Source organism: Diabrotica virgifera, chromosome 8, assembly GCF_917563875.1.
Source record: "Diabrotica virgifera virgifera chromosome 8, PGI_DIABVI_V3a".
NCBI lineage: Eukaryota > Metazoa > Arthropoda > Insecta > Coleoptera > Chrysomelidae > Diabrotica > Diabrotica virgifera.
The window spans coordinates 134,265,457-134,288,601 of record NC_065450.1 but is presented as its reverse complement, the minus strand read 5'-3'; the positions used below and the strand labels follow the sequence as shown (position 1 = coordinate 134,288,601).

At 32.0% G+C, this 23,145-nt stretch overlaps 1 protein-coding gene across 3 annotated transcripts in view; it reads left to right on the top strand.

The window, feature by feature from the left end:
- LOC126890634 (transcriptional repressor CTCF-like) overlaps window positions 1-22,470 on the top strand; it is a 97,903-nt gene extending 75,433 nt beyond the window's left edge. For all 3 annotated transcript variants that reach the window (XM_050659722.1, XM_050659720.1, XM_050659721.1), the window contains 4 exons: window positions 6,123-6,503; window positions 8,279-8,465; window positions 13,675-13,799; window positions 21,905-22,470. In XM_050659722.1, the coding sequence (XP_050515679.1) occupies window positions 6,123-6,503; window positions 8,279-8,465; window positions 13,675-13,799; window positions 21,905-21,982 (771 nt within the window). In that variant the 3' untranslated portion in view covers window positions 21,983-22,470. The remainder of the gene's footprint in view (window positions 1-6,122; window positions 6,504-8,278; window positions 8,466-13,674; window positions 13,800-21,904) is intronic.
- Window positions 22,471-23,145: the final 675 nt, after the last annotated feature.

The following is a 23,145-nucleotide window of genomic DNA, read 5'->3' as shown; positions in this document are numbered from 1 at the left end:
AAGATTAAGGCACAAATAATATAATAGGGAGCGTTCAAGTATTACGTAACGCGATTTTTGAAGATTTTTAACGCCCCCCCCCTACGTAACGCACTCTTATGGGAGTTTAACTATTGCATAACGCAATTTTTGACCCCCCCCCCAAACCTGCGTTACGTAATACTTGAACGGTCCCATATTTGTTTACTTAATAGCGAAGGCGCAATTATTTTACGGCTATCCCTACTTTTTCTTTCTTTACACGGCAAATTACGTGTAGTAAAATTCTCACTGGTATATGGATATGTTCATAAACATTACTTGATAATGACATTGTCACCATTAACTTAGAGATGACTTTTGAATGATCTTGGATAACTATTACTTGTATAATCGCTTAAATTATTAATTCAGTTAATATGATAATTTTTTCAGTAACTATGTATTCAGTGATTATAATAATTTATTTACTATGCAATAAAAACTAATATTTAATCGAGAAAACAGGAAAAGTGATTTTTTAATAATATATTGGTATTGTTACTATGGAACGCTCAGATAAATCAACATCTTTAACAACAAAATACTTGGATCACAGAATACATCTTGGTCTATTCTCTGTTTGGGATATTCCTTAAATAACAAACAATAAATTTTAAACAATAACTTTTTATTAATTTCACGTCTTAAATCAATTATTATTTATCAAGTACACTATCAATATTATTTTAAACAACTCAAAATATTCCTGAAGATGTGTCATATATCTAAAACTCTCACTGTCTTGTCAGCACATTCTGTTTGACTGAGTGCGTTGTATGACAAAGACAGCGAATGTTCGATTTGGAAAATATTACCACGGACATGGTGTTCATTTTTGTCGAATACTGAAAAAACTAATAAATATTTTTGAAAAATTTAAACGCAGAATGAAAGAATAAATTATTACCGAGGGCCGAAAGTCCCTTAGAATAAATAAAAAGTTTCTTTTGAATGAGATATTTGAAATTAAAATTCACACTAAATTATCTCTTAGTTTTTCAACCCTGTAACTTATTAAAATAAACATTATAGAAGTTTTCAGGGACTTTCAGTCCTCGGTAATAACGTAATATTTTATTCAGCGTTTAAATTTTTCAAAAATACTTATTAGTTTTCTCAGAATTCGAAAAAAATGAATCCTATTTAAATAGCATTGGAGCCGAAAGTTTGCGCCTATCCTCTTAAATTAAAGACAAAACTTCAAACTACTGCGCTTTGAATTTAAATAAGAAAGTAATTATTGTCTTTTTGAAAAAAAAAACGAGCATTTGAGCGCCAAATTTAATCATTTCCTCTTCCCAAATGTCAAAATTGAACTTACACTAAGGGTAAAAACATGCCGAAGATACATGGATGAGCGCGATGTGGGTCGCGATCGCGGTCGCTACATCGATATCAAAACAAACCTCCATTTTCTTATGAGATCGCACATACCAAGGATGTGTCACCCGTTCACCCTCGCGACCTTGCTTTGCGGTTTACAGCGATGTCGATTCCAAAGCAGGATACGGAAAGTATCTTCGGTATGTTCTGCCAGTCATCGATGTAAACCTCGACCGCGATCGCGACCTACACCGCGCTCATCCATGTATCTTCGGCATGTTGTTACCCTTAGTTAACTATGTAAAACTTTAAGATATGAGGAGTACAAACAAAAGTATAACTGATATCAGCCGCTGACCTCTTCAGATCTCTTAAATAATGTGTATTCTCAAGAAAAGTTGAAGTAGTGTTTTGGATAGTGCGATAAATACTTAATGTAGAGCGAAGCCAATCTGTTGGAATCTTGTCTTGTTACTGCTTAATAGTTTGATAGCGTGTACAACGTCAGCTTTCAAAATGGTTGGGCCATTCAAATGGTCCCCCAGTTGTAGTGGCTTTTGTGTTCTGTGATCATCAGCTGAAATGGCTACGTTGTTCCATAATTTCTAATATATCTTACGCCATCCACTCATTCTTCATCTTGGTCATTATGTATACTAGTAACTTCTTTTTTGTTGAAGATCTCAGCAATTTAGATACCCTACTTGGTCATGCATGATTTGACATGTCTACGTTGTTCCATAATTTCTAATATATCTTATGTCATTCACTCATTCTTAGTAGTTGTTTTGTTTTGGAGAAGGTGGTATGATCTTTTATGGCGGTCCATGAATTTTTAGCACATCAAAAGCGTGACCCGTCAAAATAGCCCGGTCAAAACAGCCCCGTCAAAAAAGCCCCGTCAAAATAGCCCGAACACAAAATAGCCCGAACACAAAATAGCCTCGACAAAATAGCCCGCAAACAAAATAGCCCCGACAAAATAGATCGCACACAAAATAGCCCCGGTCAAAACAGCCCCGGCTAAAATAGCCCCGGCTAAAACAGCTTCTTATAAACAATTACATAATTATTTATACAAGGTGTCCAAAAACTTTTTTTTTTAATTTAAATTATTTGACAAAAAGGAAGAACGTATTCAATTTATTTAATTTAAAATGCATTTTACTGTTGCCCGATAACAGAAAAAAAAATGTTTATATATCATAAATTAACATTGATTTTCGCTTAACTTAAATGTTCAAACTTCCAAGAGGCAGGAAAGACAGGACTCGAGTTCTGAAAAGACAATTTTTATTTAATGTGATTAAGATAAACATCTGAATAGAGGATAATTACCATTTCCGAAAAAATGTATTTTTAAGGAATTATTTCATGATGAATTCTGAAGGGAGCTTTTTTTTCGGGGCTATTTTGTCGGCGGGCTATTATTCCGCGGCTATTTTGTATGCAGGCTATTTTGTCGGAGCTATTTTGTGTGCGGGATATTATTCGGGGCTATTTTGTCGGAGCTTTTTTGACGGGGTACCCATCAAAAGTTGCCACATCAGAGAACCTATTATTTATTTTTTCTGTATATGCTTCGTTTATATTGTTTTCTAATGTTTAATGATACCTTTTGGATCTTTCTTTTGACTGTAGTAAGTCTCAGTTAAATATTTGCAGAGCCTATATCTGCTTTAGGTAATACAGAAACATTAGTAATAGCATTACTTTACCTTCTATTAACTTCCAACTTTATTTTAATTGAAAACACTTAATTGATTAGTCTTTATTTTTAATTTATTTACACACCCTATTATTGGACATATAATTTGTCTATACATACAACTATTTATTTACAATTTATATTTGACAGTTTGTAACACGCGACATTATATCGACTGAGCATAAAGCAACTGAAAAACTGCAACTTCAATATACTCAGACCCTGCTGTTATGAGTATTCTAGGCTCGGTCTGAATTAAATAGAATTGGACAGACATGCATAGGTACACACATAAAATTATTCGAGTCTTTTCTCCAAATAGGTAGTATTTTCGAGTATTTTCGTCTGGTAGAACTTCTGGTTTTTTTCAGTTGCGAAAATAATACGGAATTAGTAGACCCTAACTGCCAGAAAACAGGTACCGTTGACGATGTGTATTTAGGGTCTCATCTAGTGGCGTAGCTGACAGGCCCGTAGGGCCCGCAAGGCGGGGGGAGCGACGTTAGGAGGGGCCCCTTAAAGCCTTCAAGCGTAATACTTCTACTTTCTTTAAATTGGGGACCAAAACATATTTTCCTAATAAACATCAAAATAGGGAATTTGGAAGGAAGTAATGAAGCGGGTAATTGACGTAACTCTTACTCTTTCCGGGTGCAATTTAGGGTTTCGTAGACATGTTGGTAGTTTAGACAAAAGTGAATCACAAAAATGTAATGTTTTGTCGGTGGTTCTTTTACTAAAGAGGGCACTAGAGGGCACTATAGTTAAGGATATTGAAAGAAAACAGCTCATATGGTATGGGCATGTGAGCCGAATGGGGGACGAAAGATTGCCTAAAAAAACTATGATGTGGCAACCCCCAGAGAAGAAAAAACGAGGACGACCACCACAGAGCTGGAATCTGGGAGTTAGGAAAGCGATTAGCGCTCGAAATCTAAATGAAGACCTAACTCAGGACAGAATACAGTGGCGTTTGGGAGTCGGACAACGTCGTAAGACGTTATAAAACCGAATATATATATATATATATATATATATATATATATATATATATATAAATAAATAAGCAAAATCATTGGCTAATACTCGTAAAGTGAATGTGAATTTAGTTGGAAATATATAAAATGATGAAGGGTCATCATTCCATACATTTCTGTGCAACTATATACAATATTATACAACTATATCTTTTACAAGTTAACAAACAACTTTTTTAACTTGCTACACTATACTGACGAAGCCCAAATAGGCCGAAACACCGGTGTATATAGTTGCACAGAAATGTATGGAATGATGACCCTTCATCATTTTATATATTTCCAACTAAATTCACATTCACTTTACGAGTATTAGCCAATGATTTTGCTTATTTATTTTTATATTTGTACTCGATTATCCAACATCATTTTATATATATATATATATATATATATATATATATATATATATATATATATATATATATATATATATATATATATATATATCTTTTACTAACTAAATATGATCCTGTTTTAGCTAAATTAATCGATAAAAACAATAACTTAAAAACAAATTACTTGGGCCCCCAAATACAAAACGAAGTTATAAATTTGCTGGCTCAATAAACTGAAATCAAATTGATTAATTTAATTAAAAAAAGTTATTTTTATTCAATAATTCTTGATACCACTCTGCACTCAAGATATTTCAAAGCACGATCAGTTTAGTTTTATTTTCCGGTATGTAAAAATAACTTACAATGAAAATAATAATTTACTTTCCAAAGAAGAAGTTGTTGAAAGTTTTTTGGGATTTATTCGCATATTAGACCAAAGTGCAGAAGGTCTTGTAAATAAAATTTTAAAATTTTATACAATCAAAGCACCTTTCCGTACACAACTGCAGAGGAAAGGGGTATGATGGGGAAGCGTTATGAGTGGTACAAATACAGGCGTACAAAGGTGCATAACTGACATTGAAAAAACATCTTCCTATATTCATTGTGCATCCCATAATCTGAACTCTGAACCCAGTGTTGAATGATGCCGTTGCTGGTGTACATAAAAGATCATGTTTTTTTAGTGCGAGTATTAAAAGATGTGATGTACTATGTACTATTATGACTTTGGACTCATCGCGTTTGCCAACACTAGAAAGGTTATGTGAAACCAGGTGGTCATCCAGACATGATGCTGTTGTGGCTTTGCGTCGAGCTTTCCTACAAGTAATGAAATCTTTAACGACAATTTCATTGCTATCTAAAAAACGGTGAAAATTTAGAAGCTAATGCATTATTAGAGCATATGGATAATTTTGAATTTGTCGTTAACATTAGTATTCAACCAAAAATACTTAAATTTGTTAATCTAATATCAAAATTTTACAATCTGAAACGGCAGAGTTAACGGTCGCCCTTCAGCTTTTTGAAAAAAATCGTGACAATCTTCGAGAAATGAGAAATTCGTTTTCCGAAACTTAGAAAAAGCAGCAGGAATAGCAGAATAGTGGGGTATTATACCGAAATTTAAAAATAAATGGATAAAACGTATAAAATAAAATTTTACGATGAGCTCAGCTGAGACGAAAAGATAACTTGTGGCAAAAAAGTTTTGAAGTTATTGTTTTCAAACAACTTACTAATAGGTTTGTCGGATTAAGATACATGTAGGTATAATAGGTTTCCATGTCTATTCCCAAAAAATCTACTGATGAATCTACTAAACACTAGCTGATGAAGACTTTAAAGAAATGCCAAATATTGTCATTTACACATATTTTAGTAATTATACTGTTATTAGTTGTCGTTATGCTTATAATACGGGGCCCACAAAAAGTGTCGCGGGGGGGGGGGGCAATCTTCAGCTACGCCACTGGTCTCATCGGGTCATTGGCAGCTATTTTCATAACATTATAATATGTGTGGAAGTAACTAATCTTAAAATAGACGGATTTTAGCATACTGCATCCTGCTTTTATTACGATTTTTCGCTAGCTCGACATAAACTAAATGGAATATAATTTAGATGTAGTATGTGCTGATTGTTGGACGTTATGAAGTAGATATTAATGCATGTTTTTCTTCTTGTAGCTTCACAATAAATCACATGAAGGAGAAAAATGTTATAAATGCGAACTCTGTCCATACGCTTCAATATCGGCCCGTCACCTTGAATCTCACATGCTTATTCACACTGACCAGAAACCATTCCAGTGTGACCAATGTGACCAATCGTTTCGTCAGAAGCAACTCCTCAAGAGACACCAAAATCTTTACCATAATCCACACTATGTTCCACCGGAACCTAAAGAAAAGACTCACGAATGTCCAGAATGTACCCGAGCATTTAGACACAAAGGAAATCTGATTAGGCACATGGCTTTCCACGATCCAGATCCCACTATACAGAAGAAGCAGCTGGAATTAAAGTTGGGCCGACAGAAGAAGATTCGGATAATAGATGGCCAACCAGTAAGTACATTTTTGTTGTAAGTTTCCTGGAATCAAGCAATAGGAAACTTGCACATTTTTGTTGTATTACATAATAATGTTTAGTTTCGTTTAAAAATAAGATTTCCAAAATGTAACGCCTCAAAACCTCATAATAACTTACAAGTTAGTACAAATTTAAAATCTTCTGTGTATTTAAATCATTGCAAACAATCGAAAAAGCGCGCGAACCCTTGTGACGTCATATCATAATATTTTGTAATGACATTTCTCCTGTCTCATATAAAATTATATACAATTTTGTTTATGTACTTTGATGATGTTTAATACAGTTTGAATTGATAGTATTTGAAGAGATAGTATTGAATTGTGTGTGTCTGCTATGGAAAATAAAAGTAAATGATATAAGCGCTGTTTAGTGCCATTGTGTTAAAGTACAACCATTAAAACCCCCAATAAAATATTTATTAGATTACCAGACGATACGAAACGGCGTTTAGTAAAGTGGTTAGATGCATGTTGAAAGGACATTAAAGACATTTTAGCTCATTCTCAAGGTCTTATGTATGTGAAAATATTTTTAATGTATGTATTTAATGTCTGTTGTATTCTTAATAATCTTTTTTATAAATCAAGTGTATTTTGAACCAAAAAAATAAAACTTGGTGGTAGATGTACATTACAGATTAAATGATGTTTACCTTTACAATATTTTCTGGAACTGTTTTTCCTATAAAATTAAAATAAACTAATCCTAATAATAAAGATTTATGTTATAATGGGTATGTTATCATACTGCCCTTTAGAAAACCCCTCTACGGCCTTAACAAAAATTGTAAAAAAATTTTCTTGACAAAAACATCAAATATTATGAAATTTATTACACAGCAACTATCTAAAGTTTTATAAAACTGAGACACACTATAAAATGATTACAAGTAAACGAATATCAAACGTAACGAATTAATAGCGCGTACCTCAAACAATATAATGGTATGGCATCACGAACAATGAGGCTTTTAGGCTGGCTGCTATAATTTGAATTTTTTCTCGGATTTAATCGTCTTTATGGGCCAAACGAAAGACAAAAACAACTTTTCTTTGATATATATTTTAAATAATGTTCTGTTGTGCTTTATAGTTTAACATTTTTTTAGAATTTAAAATTTTATTGTTGTTCTGAAGATATTTTCTTCTGACATTTTTATAATCAACTATTTTCCATGGGAAATTAGCCACAATTACCAAAATTACGACTAAGAAGACAGTGGACAATTATTACTATTCATAACAGATATTATTTACTTTTATAATGTTTATTTAGAATTTTACTCAACGTTTTTTAAACTCGGTCAGTTCGTTCTTTGTTGGTCAATCGGTCAGTTAGTATCATAGAAATACTGTTCTAAAATTGTATTAAGAACTTCTAAATAGAAACGAAGTTACAGTTATATTTTTAACGGTGCCTACTTGAGCTAAAACTCGTTTGTGTACAACAACGCGCGCGATGCCTGACCTGTTCAGGCTCGTGGTACTCGACAGTTGGGTTCTAAAATTTATAGAGCGAGCACGTGTTTTAAATTATTGAAATTAATCGAAAATGATTGTTTTGAAATTCGGAAAAAATGTCTGGATCTGGCGGTCATTTAAATGACAGTCAAAGTAAGGTGAAATAGTTTTTAATTACCAAATAATTAGGGAATTAGTAAAACCAAATTGTTTTTGATACTTTATAACGACTACTAAAGAAACCTCACTAAAAAAGTTATATTTATTAAATTAACATCTACTTTTAGGTTGAGGTCATGCAGGGATTGGGTTCAGAAGATGAAGAAGAGCTCGATTTGATGTCGGTAGAAGGATCTGACGGACAACAGTATGTAGTTTTAGAGGTAATTCATCTGGCTGATGGAGAGGAACAAGCTGTGGTTGTAGGTGACAGTACTGGTGAATTGTTGAGCGAAACAATATTACCGAACCATGGTAAGTACTTAAATGTTAATCCATTACTCCTTACGTGTTTACATGCATGTTGTAATGGATTCTAAAGACGGATACACATATGCGAACTATTTGTGCACCTTCTCGCATACAGTTCGTTGAAAATACACTAAGCATCAAAATTAACGCACCACCTTAAAAATGGGACATTTTTATGTCTCATATTTCCTAAACCTGTTGTCCGATTTTAGTGATTTTTTTTAGTATATTATAGCTTTATTTTTTAAGAATATCGATGTAATAATATTTTTGCTAAACATTTTTTGCTAAAATCATATTTAATAATAAACAGCAATAAAATATTTGAAAATATTACATATTTATATTTTTTTTTTATATTTTGTTCAACTTCTGACCTAAATCAGATGGAAAATATTTGAGAGCTTTTAAAACGAGAAATTTTTGATGAAAAGGTCACTAACGAAATTGTTTTGATTAAAGGACTAATATATCGTTAAAACCACAATGACAAATTGAAACAAAAGAAAATTTAACTGCATTCAAAGTATGCCAAGACGGGTACTAGCGGTAATCAAAGTTAAAGGGGACTCAGCAAAATATTGAAAAAATAAAATATGTGATATTTTTAAATGTTTTATTGGTGTTTATTATTAAATATAATACATTTAGTAATAAACAGCAATAAACCATTTGAAAATATCACATATTTGTATTTATTTAATATATTGTTGAGTCCCCCCTAACTTTGATTATCGTTAGTACCCGTCTTGGCATATTTTGAATGCAGTTAAATTTTTTTTGCTTTAATTTGTCATTGTGGTTTCATCGATATATTAGTTCTTTAATCAAAACAATTTCGTTAGTGATCTTTTCATCGGAAACTTCTCGTTTTAAAAGCTCCCAAATATTTTCCATCTGATAAAGGTCAGAAGTTTAACAAAATACACTCCTGGCCAAAAAAACCTGGACACCTTAAAAATAGGTCATTTTTGATGTCACTTATCTCCTAAACCTGTGGACAGATTTTAGTGATTTTTAATATGTTATAGCCTTATTCTTTAACAATATCGCTGTAATAATATTGTTACTAGACAGGTAAATTGTCATTGTATATCGGGTGTATCAATCAAACTATGTTTTTTTCTCAAAGTTCGCCACACCCTGTAGAATATTCTAGCATTTATAAAATACTAAAATTAAAACCCAGCTATAGCCTCATGTTTTCTTAACATTCTGTTTTTTGATTCATTCTCTTATGTTGGATAATAAAAAAGTTAGGTACTTTAACAACTAGCCATGTTTTTCATCAATATAGGGAGATTTTAAATAAGTATAACAAACTTTAAGGGGTAATTTGAATGAAAAAATAATGACAGTTTGCTTTATAAACGTATGTTCGCAAATGCTTCGTTTCTGAGATACAGGGTGTTGAAATTTTTCTTACAAACTGACGGTTTATGTATTGCTCTAAAACCGGTTGAGATATGAAAATTAAATTTGGTGGGTTTTAAGAGGTAGCTATTGCGCATTTGTTGACATACGATTAAAAATTTAATATTCATTATTGGCGCGCATCCGGGTAATATGACCCGAACGGGTAATGGTCTGAATTTACAAAAAAAAAAATAGTACGCCACTGAGATATTTCAAATTAAAAATAATTTTTGAATTTCTCGTTCAATTTACAACAAAAAATTTTTCTTGCCTTTTTTCCACATGAGGCACCGTGTTTATGCAAAACAATAAAACATCTTAACGCATAAAAGTATTCCAGGTAGTATCCATATGCATGAAACTTATTTCATTAATTTTTATGGAACATGGAACTCTGACAGCAGATAGATATATACGACAGTGTCTAGAGGAGAATGTTGTCCCCTACGCCCCTTTCGTTGGGGATAATTTCTTATTTATGCAGGATAATGCGCGTCTACATACTGCGCGAATCGTCATGGACTACCTAAATACTGTCGAAATTCCAGTTTTGGATTGGCCCGCTGTAGTCCTGACATGAATCCAATAGAACATTTATGGGACGTTTTAGGGAAAAAGATTAGAAAGAGGCAACCATTGCCAGTATCAATTCAAGAGCTGAAAATAGCGTTGAATCAAAAATGGGAGCATATACCGCAAGCACAAATTCAGCAACTTATTGCAAGTATGCCTAGGCGGATTGAAAGCCTCCGCAGATGAAGAGGAGGCAATACCCGGTACTAAACCAAAAGAATAGTCAACTGTGGGCAATTAAAATGTTATTTTTTCTTTTCTTTAATTTTTCCAACAATGTTAATTTTTTTGCGTTGCTTATTACTTTCTTGTGGGTTACTTATTTTCCCTATTATTACTTTTTAGTGTTTTAAATAAATTATTTTTATTATTTATATTTATTTTCCCCCATTTAAACCCCTTAACAGATAGAGAATTTTAAAAAATGTACAAAATTCAAGTGTCCGGAATTTTTTGACCAGGAGGGTACTGTGTAAACGTTAAGATATTTTAATTTTTTGTTGCAAATTTAACGAGGAATAGAAAAATAATTTTTAATTTAAAATATCTCAATAGTTTACTAATTTTTTCTATAAAAAGTTCAGACCATTACACGTACGGGTCATATTACCCGTATGCGCGCCTTTGGTGAATACAAAATTCTTAGTTATATGTCAAAAAATGCGAAATAGCTACCTCTTAAAACCCACCAAATTTAATTTTCATATCTCAACCGGTTTTAGAGCAATACATAAACCGTCAGTTTGTAAGAAAAATTTCAACACCCTGTATCTCAGAAACAAAGCATTTGCGAACATACGTTTATAAAGCAAACTGTCATTATTTTTTCATGCAAATTACCCCTTAAAGTCTGTTATACTTATTTAAAATCTCCCTGTATTGATGAAAAACATAGCTAGTTGTTAAAGTACCTAACTTTTTTATTATCCAACATAAGAGAATGAATCAAACAACAAAATGTTAAGAAAACATGAGGCTATAGTTGGGTTTTAATTTTAGTATTTTGTAATTGCTAGAATATTTTACAGGGTGTGGCGAACTTTGAGAAAAAAACACAGTTTGATTGATACACCCGGTATGCAATGACAATTTACCGGTCTAGCAACAATATTATCACAGCGATATTGTTAAAGAATAAGGCTATAACATATTAAAAAAATCACTAAAATCGGACCACAGGTTTAGGAGATACGTGGCATCAAAAATGACCTATTTTTAAGGTGTCCAGGTTTTTTTGGCCAGGAGTGTATATAGATATGTAATATTTTCAAATATTTTATTGATGTTTATTATTAAATATATTATAATTAATAAATAACATTAACATTGCATTACAAAATTAAATTTAAAAATCATATTTTAAACAAAACGTACTTAGTGGAATAGTTGATTTTTGTAAAAATTCATAGGTGGTCATAATAATATGGCCAGGGACTGTATGTTTATAAAGCAAACGGTCATTCTTTTTTCATGCAGAATTACCCCTTAGAGTTTGTCGCACTTATTTAGAAACACCCTGTACTGATGAATAACATAAATAGTTGTTAAAGTACCTAACTTTTTTATTATCCAACATAAGCGAATGCATCATAAAAAAAGTGAGAAAGCCTAAGGCCACAATTGAGTTTTAATTTCAATATTTTATATACTCTAGACTCGAGAATATTTCAGAGGGTGTTCCAAACTTTGAGGAAAAACACACTATCATTGTTACACTCGGTATACAATGACACTTTCCTGTTTAGCAATAATATTATTACATCGATATTCTTGAAGAATAAAGCTATAATATACTAAAAAAATTACTCAAATCGGACAACAGGTTTAGGAAATACGAGCCATAAAAAATGTCTCATTTTTAAGGTGGTACGTTAGTTTTGATGCTTAGTGTATATTTAAAGTGAACTCATTACAAACTCATCACGATCCATGGAAAGCGACGAACCAACTTGTGCGAAGTTTGATGTAAATGATTCATTTAATTTGTAATTTTATGTCAAAGTCACGTTCTACATGTAAATAAAGACAGCAATTATTTGTTTATCAACTACATATTAAAAATATCAACTGTATAAAGTAAAAATTTATTACATTGCACTTCATGAACACTTCATTCATACAATCTTGATTCGACGAGACGATATCGCTGCGTACGTCGTTCAAATTGAACTGCGAATATCCTTTGTGTTCGTCCCAAAAACCGACAGGCCGTGGTTCGTCCTGCCGTACAAATTATACGAATATAGCGTTCGCATACAGTTTGGCTCGCATATATGTACCCGGCTTAAGCGTACCAAAACTGTGAGACATCCCTTAGCATCATACACAAATTTTTTTAAATGCAGAGTTTTTGAAAAATTTTAACATTTTCAGATTCAAATTGGTGAACTTATATGTTTGCTTTTAGGGACCACAATAAAATTGCAGTTACTGTATAGATCTCTTAGACTTGGACCAATAAGTCTGTGGAAACATCTGCACTAGGGACGGTTTTTGCACTTATATTGCTATTTCGGTATCTTTGCTTAATCGTTATGACATGTAGTCTATCTGATATCTGATGCAATTTTCTTTATTGTTTTGTGGCGATTTCCGCGTGTATAATCTGCGAGCTGGTAGTTCATAACAATCATGTTCTGGTCTTGACAGAACTGAAGTACTCTGTCGTCTCTTTCATTCCATAGTCCTAGTCCATTTTCGGACCGCGATATGAAATGCTAAGACTGATAATACAGGGAAAGATAAGAGGCGGAAGGAGTATAGGAAGAAGGAGAGTGGCATTGTTAAAGAATTTAAGGGACTGGTTTAGATGCAGTTCTATAGAACTCTTTAGAGCAGCGGTGGATAGAGTAAAGATAGTGATGATGATATCCAACCTCCGATTAGTAGACGGCACTTCAAGAAGAAGAAGTCCATTTTCACCATGTTTTACACTTTGCCTTTTGACATGGTTTTTGCATATTAGTTTTTCTATAGGAACCAAATTATAGAGGGTGGTTCCTTTTCAAATTGACACACTGTATATGTTCCCCTTGTAATCAGCCGTTACTTTCTGTTGCATATAATTGTATCGATTTTTATAGATTTATTTCTAAATTCAGCAATAATATCGAATCATGGCAATTTTATTCAGTTACGTTTGGATTACTAATACCTTCAAAATCAGATTATAACCATGTTTTCTATTATGATGTGCATACCTAACTTTTTTACGTTCTTTTAGAATTAAATGATGAAGTAGTAAAAGTATTACAGTCGGCACGACGAGCAGCAAAGGAAGAACTCCAAGAGGATCCAGACGACAAGAAAATGGTAGATACTGATATGCAGAACTGTTTTGGATTTGATGTAAGTAATTTGATTTGTATTATAACAGTGGTTCCCAACCTTTTATGTCTGGCGACCCACGTTCTGATGTTTTTTCATATTCGCGACCCATCCCTCACCCATGATGATATATATGTACGTTATTCATCTACTGTAAGAGCCACGCCGCGACCCACCGGTTGGGAAACGCTTTATTATAATAATAATTGTAATAGTAGTAATATTTCCAGTATATTTAGCAGGGCATCGCCACCATTTTTGTAGAGCTCACTGCCAGTTTGATCAGTTCCTGGTGATTTGTTACTTTAGCTTTTTAATGGTTTGGGCAACCTCCTCAATAAACGCGAATTATTATGATATATGGCGTTTACTTACTTAAGTTTAAAATTTCTATTGACATCTCTACGTTGCACTAGCTATTTACTTCGATTCATATAATTTTGTAAAAATTAATAGAAGATATACGCCGGCACAGCGAGGTAGCGCCATCAACCAACTTCGTGTCGTAGGTAGGGCTTTCTCAGCACAGCGTTGCCAAAGTAGATTTAAAAAAGAAAATAACAAAGTAGAAAAAATTATAATATTTAACTTTTTGTAAACGAATATAATAAACAAATTATTTAAAAGAAAAAAACTTAAGTAAAAAAATATTGTTTTTACCCATTTTAAAAAAAGTGGGTGAAAAAGGTTGAATTATATTTCAACGTTTTCACATTTTTTTAAAATGGATGAAAACAATATTTTTTATTTAAGTTGTTTTCTTTTAAATACTTTGTTTATTATATTCGTTTACAAAAAGTTAAATATTATAATTTTTTCTACTTTGTTATTTTCTTTTTTAAATCTACTTTGGCAACGCTGTGCTGAGAAAGCCCTACCTACGACACGAAGTGGGTTGATGGCGCTACCTCGCTTTGCCGGCGTATATCTTCTAGTCCGTTTTAAATGTATAATAAAAATAAATACATGTCTCTTTGTCGCTCTCATTAAAGGCCCATACCAATCATGAGAAATTGCTCAATCGGTATATTATACATTTTAAAGCAAAAGACTTTAAAATTATATTGTCAATACAGTCGAACCCGCTTATTGGAATAGCCTTCGTGCCAAGCAAAAGTATTCTTATAACAGGGATATTCTAATAACCGATCATTGGTGACTAGTAGAAACGTCCTGGGACCGCAAATTTCTATTCCTTAAAGCGGGATATTCCTTTAACAGGTATTCTAATAAGGGGGTTCGACTGTATTTATGAGTTGCGTTTCTGGGCGACTTTACTGATAGTCCTTTCGATTACATGAAATCAACCCCAACCCAAGAATATCCGTCACAAAAAAATTATAGCATGTATCTGTCTTTAAAAAGACAACCACATCCAACGCTGACAGTAAAATTCTCGTGTTAGAGATTCCATAGTAAATCACGAGGAAAAACCAGGAAAAAACCTCGTGACACTATCCCGACATCGTAAGTATTTGGTCTTACATTTAGTTTACTCTTAAAACTAATAGTAAATTCTGACTTTAATATATGTTATTTTAAATTATAAATAATATTAATAATACATAGATATATAAATAATACTAAAATATGAAATATGTACTAATCTCGAAATGTTATTGACTTATTAATCATGGCATTTTCTCTCTATTGACTTCCTCTTTTTGTATGGGTGACCACATCTTACTGCATTCCACCGAGGAATTTGCGACCCAATTGGTTTCATTTAGTATAATTAGAGCCGCTTCTTTGATTTTTCTCTTTTTACTATCTGTTTCTTTCAGGACTATACTTTAATCTCTCCACTAAACTCTATGTTCATTATCCCATGTGTGCTGACATATGCATATTTGAGATCTATCAAATTCTCTATTTTTGATATAAGACTGATAGATGTTCACTTATTTATTCTAACGATTAATGGTCTTGATGTGTCACCTAAATAAAATTGTTCGCATTCACAAGGTATTTTATAAATACAATTCTTTGTTCTGTCTTGTTCATTGTTGGTTTAGTTTTAGATAAAATAGATCTCAATGTGTTTGTTGTTTTGAATGTTGTTGAAATGTTAAATTTATTTCCTATTGTTTTAAGCTTCTCGGATAGTTCTTTTATACTATATGGTATTGATATTTTCCTCGTATTATTTCTTGTGAATGTTATAGGATCCCGTTTTAAGTTGTTCTGTTCCATTCGATTCAATCTTGACAATTCCTTATTTATAAACGATAGAGGATAATATAGAAGGGATAAAAGAAAAAGGGATAATTATTATAAGAAGGAATAAAAGTCAATAGAAAAATCGTGAACAACATCAGGTACGCCGATGATACAGTACTGATTGCTGGCAGTGAAGAAGAACTACAAATTGTGTTAACCAAAGTAGTGCGAGAAGAAGAACTATATGGCCTTAAGGTTTAAAAAAAACTAAAACAATGGTAATTTCAAAAAAGCATACACCAGTTATAAACATCCTAGTCAACAACAATCTCGTTGAACAAGTGAAAAAGGTACCTAAGGATGTTGGATACATGGAACCTTAGACCAAGAACAAGAGATTAAGTGTAGAATAGAACAGGCAAGAAACACCTTCTTAAAGATGCGACAGTTACTCACTGCCCACAACCTTGATCTGTCCCTACGATACCGCATGATAAAGTTTTATGTATACAGGGTGAGGCAGACAAAGGGCCTATTAGAAATATCTCAAGAACTACAGGGAAGAGAATCATGAAAATTGGAATACAGGGGTTTTGAGATATAAACTATTTAATGAAAATATTTTGGTCTCTTGGCTACTTCCAGTTATACCGGAAGTTGATTGAAACTTCGTTTTTTTAAATGGGACACCCTGTATATTTTTACATTTTTGGATTCTGCTCGATGTCTTTTTTCTTAAAATATGAGGTTTTCTAATATTATATAGGGTAGTTTAAAAGATAATTACGGTTTTTTATAAATTTTGTAACAAACTTCACACCCTGTAGAATTGTACTAATTTGATATTAAAAACTCCATTTATGTTCAAGTGATTTCTAATATAGTCTATTATTATTATAAAATTAATAATATAGCGAAATGTTTAATTTTAGGATACAGGGTTGGTCGAAACTCGGAATGAGTATTTTCTGAGTTTTCTTAAATGGAAAACCCTCTATTTTTGTACTGTAATGAAATGATATTTTATAGTACTTTTTTATTTCTTAAGCATTCCCTATAACTAATTGCTTTAATTTGTAAGTGATTCGTAGTTCTTAAATATGCTTAAACATTTGCTTTGCTTAAATATTCTACTATCTCTGAAGTTCCAATTGCTGTGATATCATTAATAATATGAATTTTTCGAATGAGGAACTGATTCAGATGTTTTTTGTTCTAGGAGAGTATAACAAATAAAAATGTGCTACTAGCAATAAGAATATATCATCAACAATTCAATATCAGAAACTTTTCAAAATTTACTAGAGCGGTTTCAACGAACTGGACATTTAGATTATGAGAAATCTGATCGAACAAAACTTATTGTAAATGATTAAAATGAATTAAATGTTAGTGTCACTGAGAGTCTGCATATTAGTATGAACGTTCTCGTAATCTAAGTGTGTAGTACGTCGAAACTATTCTAGTAAATTTTGAAAAGTTTCTCTTCTTGGCTGTTGTGTATCAGGGAGTTGCAGATGATAAATTCGTATTGCTAGTATGTAGTACATTTTTGTTATACTCTTCTAGGAACAAAAACGTTACTAGTCAGTTTCCTATTACAAAAATGTATATTAGTAATGGTAACAAAGCAACTGGAACTATAAAAATAATATAATGTTTAATGTTTAATCAAATTTAGTGTCGAAGCCATAGCCAACTAGGTAGAATATGGTTTGTTTTTATTGATATTTTATGCACCAACGATCCTAACAACGTAGGCATTTTGTTATCTCATCCAATATTATTAAATTAGGATCATTCTAGATTAACATGTATTTATTTTCAAAAAATTATTTATGATTGAATATTTTCACGGCAAACCTAATAAAATTTCACGCAATTTTTGTTGCTATTAATGTTTGGCTTAAAAAACTACGAATAACTTACAAATTAAAGCAGTTAGGTATAGGGAATGCATAAGAAATAAAAAAGTACTATAAGATATCATTTCATTACAATACTAAAATACAGAGTGTTCCATTTAAGAAAACTGAGAAAATACTCATTTCGAGTTTCGGCCAACCCTGTATACTATACATTTCGCTATATTAATAATTTTTAATAATAATTGACTATATTAAAAATCACCTCACCATAAATGGAGTTTGTGATATCAAATCAATACAATTCTACAGGGTATGAAGTTTGCATTACAATATTACAAAACTTCATATTTTAAGAAAGAAGACATCGAGCAGAATCCAAAAATGTAAAAATATATAGGGTGTCCCATTAAAAAAAAACGAAGTTACAATCAACTTCCGGTATAATCGGAAGCAGCAAAGAGACCAAAATATTTTCATTAAATAGTTCATACCTCAAAACCCCTGTATTCAAATTTTCATGATTCTCTTACCTTTAGTTCTCGAGATATTTCTAATATGCCCTTTATCTGCCTCACCCTATATGTATATAGTGTACTACTACACGGCGTGGAAGCTTGGACGTTAACAGTCAGCTCGTTACGACGTTTAGAGAGCTTTGAGATGTGGGTATTTCGTCGTATGCTGAAAATTCCATGGACCGACCGCATTAGAAATGAAGAAGTTTTAAGGCGTATGAATAGAGAACGTGAACTCACAGAAATTGTCAAGAAATGGAAAACATCTTATATTGGACATGTATTAAGACTCAACAAATGACTTGGCTGCACAACATCAAAGAATGGATAGGATTAGACTTTCAAAGTCTAATAATAAAAGCACAAAATAGAGAATACTTTGCAGAAGTCATCGGCCAACCTTCGCTAAGAAGATGGCACCCAAAGAAGAAGAAGAAGTGGATAATCATTTTTTAATAAAACAGATGTTAACAGTTATTGTTTTTCTTCTAAAAATGAATTTTTGTTAGAGCAAGTAATTTTGGCTCTATCATATAAGGATTTAATGATTCCCTTTTTAACGTTGATGTTGTGATTTGATTTGTAATTGAGATATCTGTCGGTGTGTGTTGGTTTTCTATACACTTGAGTCTCATCACGAAGTACAGGACAACATATCTAAAACTTGTCAAATCAGCTAAAAAAGCCTATAATCAAAATCGTCTGGGAAGCTCTAAAAGTGTTGCAAAAGAAACCTGGTCTATAATAAACGATCTTCGAAATAAAACTCATACAGCTCAATCATTTTCCCTTCCAAATCCTGAAAGTCTAAACGATTACTTCGTTAATGTGAGTAAAAATATAACATCAACTATTTTGCCGCAACAAGATCCCACCCTAATTCAAGAAAGGTCTCGAATTCATTATTTTTAAAACCAGTCGATAACTCTGAACTGACCCAAACAATCAATAGTATCAAAAGCAAATCATCTTGTAGTACTGATGGACTATCTATAAAAATTTTCTCTAATCTCACAGAAAATGTGTTGGAAATCCTCGTCTCACTAATTAATGATTCCTTCGAAAAAGGTAAATTTCCAGAGTGCCTAAAGACAGCCATTATTATTCCTCTTCATAAGAGTGGTGAAAAATCGAATGCCTGCAACTATAAAACTCGACTTATGTCCTTTATCGTTGATAACAACATTTTATCTCAAAATCAGTTCGGCTTTTTAACTAATAAATGTACCACTGATGCCATGTTTTCTGTACTACATGAGGTTTATCAAGCACTACACAATAATCTTTATACTGCCACTGTTTTCTGTGACTATGCCAAAGCTTTTGATTGTGTAAATCACGACATCTTGATTAAAAAACTAAACTTCTATGGAATTAGAGGTATTTCTTTGAATTGGTTCCAATCCTACTTGAATAATAGGAAACAACTAGTTAGAGCAAATGATACTAACTCTAGTCTCAAAAAAATTGTATGTGGAGTACCGCAAGGTTCCGTATTGGGTCCTCTTCTGTTCCTTATCTTTATAAATGACATCACTAATTTAAAAATCGATGGAAAAAATTTTCTTTTTGCTGATGATACCAGTATCACTTGGAGCAACTCAACTATTGCATCTCTTCATAAAGCTATAACTTAGGATCTATTGACGATAAAGACCTGGTCTGACTCTAATTTACTCTCTTTTAATATAGACAAAACAGTAGCATTATCCTATAAAGGAGCTCTTCAACCTTTGCCTCTTAATAACAGCCAGATCAGTACCGTTAATTCTGTAAAATTTCTTGGTATTTTTTTAGACAGCAACCTCAAATGGTCCCTTCATATCGATTCGTTAAGTAAGAAACTCGCCTCAGCTTGCTATGCAATAAGATCTGTCTCAAGGGAACTCAATTTAGCATCTTCTAGAATAACATATTTTTCGTTGTTCGAGTCTCCTCTTCGATATGGTCTTCCTTTTTGGGGTTCTAGTACAGCTGCTCAATTTGATGTTATTTTTAAATTGCAAAAAAGAGCAATACGATATCTGTTTGGCCTCAGAAGATCTACACATTGCAGAAGTTACTTTAGAAATCACGAAATTCTAACACTTCCATCTTTATATATTCTAGAAACGGTTTGTTTAATTCGTAAACACCTTCATGTCTTTCCAGCAAGGCCCAATCATATTTACTCCACCAGAAATTCAATCTTTGATATTTATTTACCGATCCCATCCACTGAGTTAGTAAAGAAATCTATATTATATTCCGCAAAAAACTTTACAACCATCTCCCTTTACAACTTAAATCTGCAACATCTTTCCCAAAGTTCCGTAAAATGACCAAAGCCTAAAAGACCATATTATTCAATAGAAGAATTTCTTAATGAATAACTAAGAAAATTGGGTTTCATACGCAGTAGCTTAAACTGTCAATTCCTAATGTTGTATTTTATTTGTTGTAAGTATGTTCAGTTTGCAATTTATATAAATTTTGCAATTAATTGTTTTTTGTCTTTGGTTTTATATCATATTTACTGTATATTGACGATTGATCTAATTTTAGTAAATTGTAGTTGTTATTTGTTGTTGATATTATTTTTCTTTTGACTGTAAGTAAGCTTTGTCCATAAAATTGTAAAAATTTTCAGTGACAATAAAGTATATTTCTATTCTATTCTATATCCAGTATCCTTCTTCGAGACTAAAACATCGAGGAAAGGCAGGGCGTTATTATATTCCTTTTCCATTGTAAATTTTATTGTCTCTTCTTGACCGTTTATAATATTTAGGAATGTATCCAACAATTCTGATCTATGAGGCCATATTGCGAACAAATCATCTACATGTCTCCACCATACTGTGGGTTTTAAATTTTGTTTAGGAATTATATTAGAAAATGCCACAATTAGTAAGTTAATAACATATCGAGGATAGTACATATTTTATATTTTAGTAGTATGTATTTATAATTTAAAATAACATATATATTACAGTCAGCATTTGGTATTAGTTTTGAGAGTAAACTAAATGTAAGACCAAATACTTACGATGTCGGAATAGATCACTAGGTTTTTGCCTGGTTTTTCCTCGTGATTTACTATGGAATCTCTAGCTAGAATCCTCGAGAATTTTACTGTCACCGTTGCATGTGGTTGTCTTTTTAAAGACAGATATGATTTTTTTGCTACGGATATTCTTGGGTTGAGGTTGATTTCAACCAATCGGATGAACTATCTTTCAGTAAAGTCGTCCCAGGAACGCAACTCATAAATATTGACAATATCATTTTAAAGTCTTCTACTTTAAAATGTATAATATATGTGTGAATTGCCGATATAAATGAGTCAGATAAAATTAAATTATTAGAAGAATTTTTTACTAAGCAGCAACATTTTTGTTTAATTTATTAATATTTTGTATTTTGACGACATTCGATTTTACTTAAATTGTTGCTTATTTCCCATTTAGAATAGTTGATGTGAATAAGAATTTTAAACTTAATATAGAATATTAGAATATTTGATTACAAAAATGCCACAAGGAAATAGATTCAGAACAACATTAATATTGTCGCCTTTTAATGTATATTATTTATTTTTCAGGACGATGAAGAAGACGAGGATGACGAAGATGCAGGGGAAAAAGAAGGCATTACGCTTATTGGTGTTGATATGCATTAGAATGGTTTTTATTACAATTGTTATACATTCATTGATGAATATAGAAAATATATTATTCTTTATATTATAAAAAATATAAACAGACAAAATCACTTTATTGTACTATCAATTTATTGATTGTTTGGCATTTTATTAATTTTTTAAGGGAATGAATTAAACAAATTTTACATTTTTCTTTTTAAGTTCAAAATATTTGCAAAATTGCAAATCCACCATGATTGTTTAGTTTTTACTTTGCATGCCGGGAATTATTGTCTATTGTAATTTATTATCTCTTGCATGGTAACTATTTCCAGTGAAAGAAATGACGATACCCTGAAATTTTATCAATGATTGTATAAACATTTTTTATATATAATATGAATGATCACATGTAAATTTTTGTATAAATAATGCACACTTATTTTAGTTGGTATGTACATATTCTAACACTCGATAGTTAGATCGATATGTTGAGGTATTTAATTAAATAAAAGTGATAAATACTTCATTGTTGTTTAAATTAAAGAAAAAAAAATAAGAAACTACAATATCCAGGAAGAAAATTTCATAAACTTCAATAGCTCTAGTATAGCGATAGTTTTTTTATTTAATTACTATTTTTGCTAAATGTTTAATAACTTTTCTCAAAACGAAATAACATTAGTCATTTAAAATTCACATTACCAGAGAACTGCAGTTCTCGCCAGTGGCGCGCATCTACACCCCCCTACACGCGACACTATATATACACGAAATTTTCGATTTTCTAAATCTGACAATTGAAAATTGGGCCAACTCCCATCCTAAAGTTCAGGAAAAGACTCACCCATTCATATGTCAACCATCCATTTTGGTCCAAGGGTGTGGTTTTTGCGGCCCTTCCTATTTAAGGTTTGTTTTTTGTTCTCGTCCCCAAAACTCCCAAAAAACTCGAAAATTTAAGTCCGACCTTTGCGGTTTCTAATAGTACTGATCATTACCTTTCCAACGCATGTCTAATTTTGAAAATCGGTTATATCATTCAAAAGTTACCGAGCTCAGAAATATGACTCAATTTCTATTTAAAAAAGGGAAAATGTTTGTGGATATTTATGTATCTATGTATCTACGTGTGTGGAAAAGTTAAACCGATCTGAATTTTTTTTTGTGTTTGAAGAGGGGGTCAGGGCCGATTCAGAACC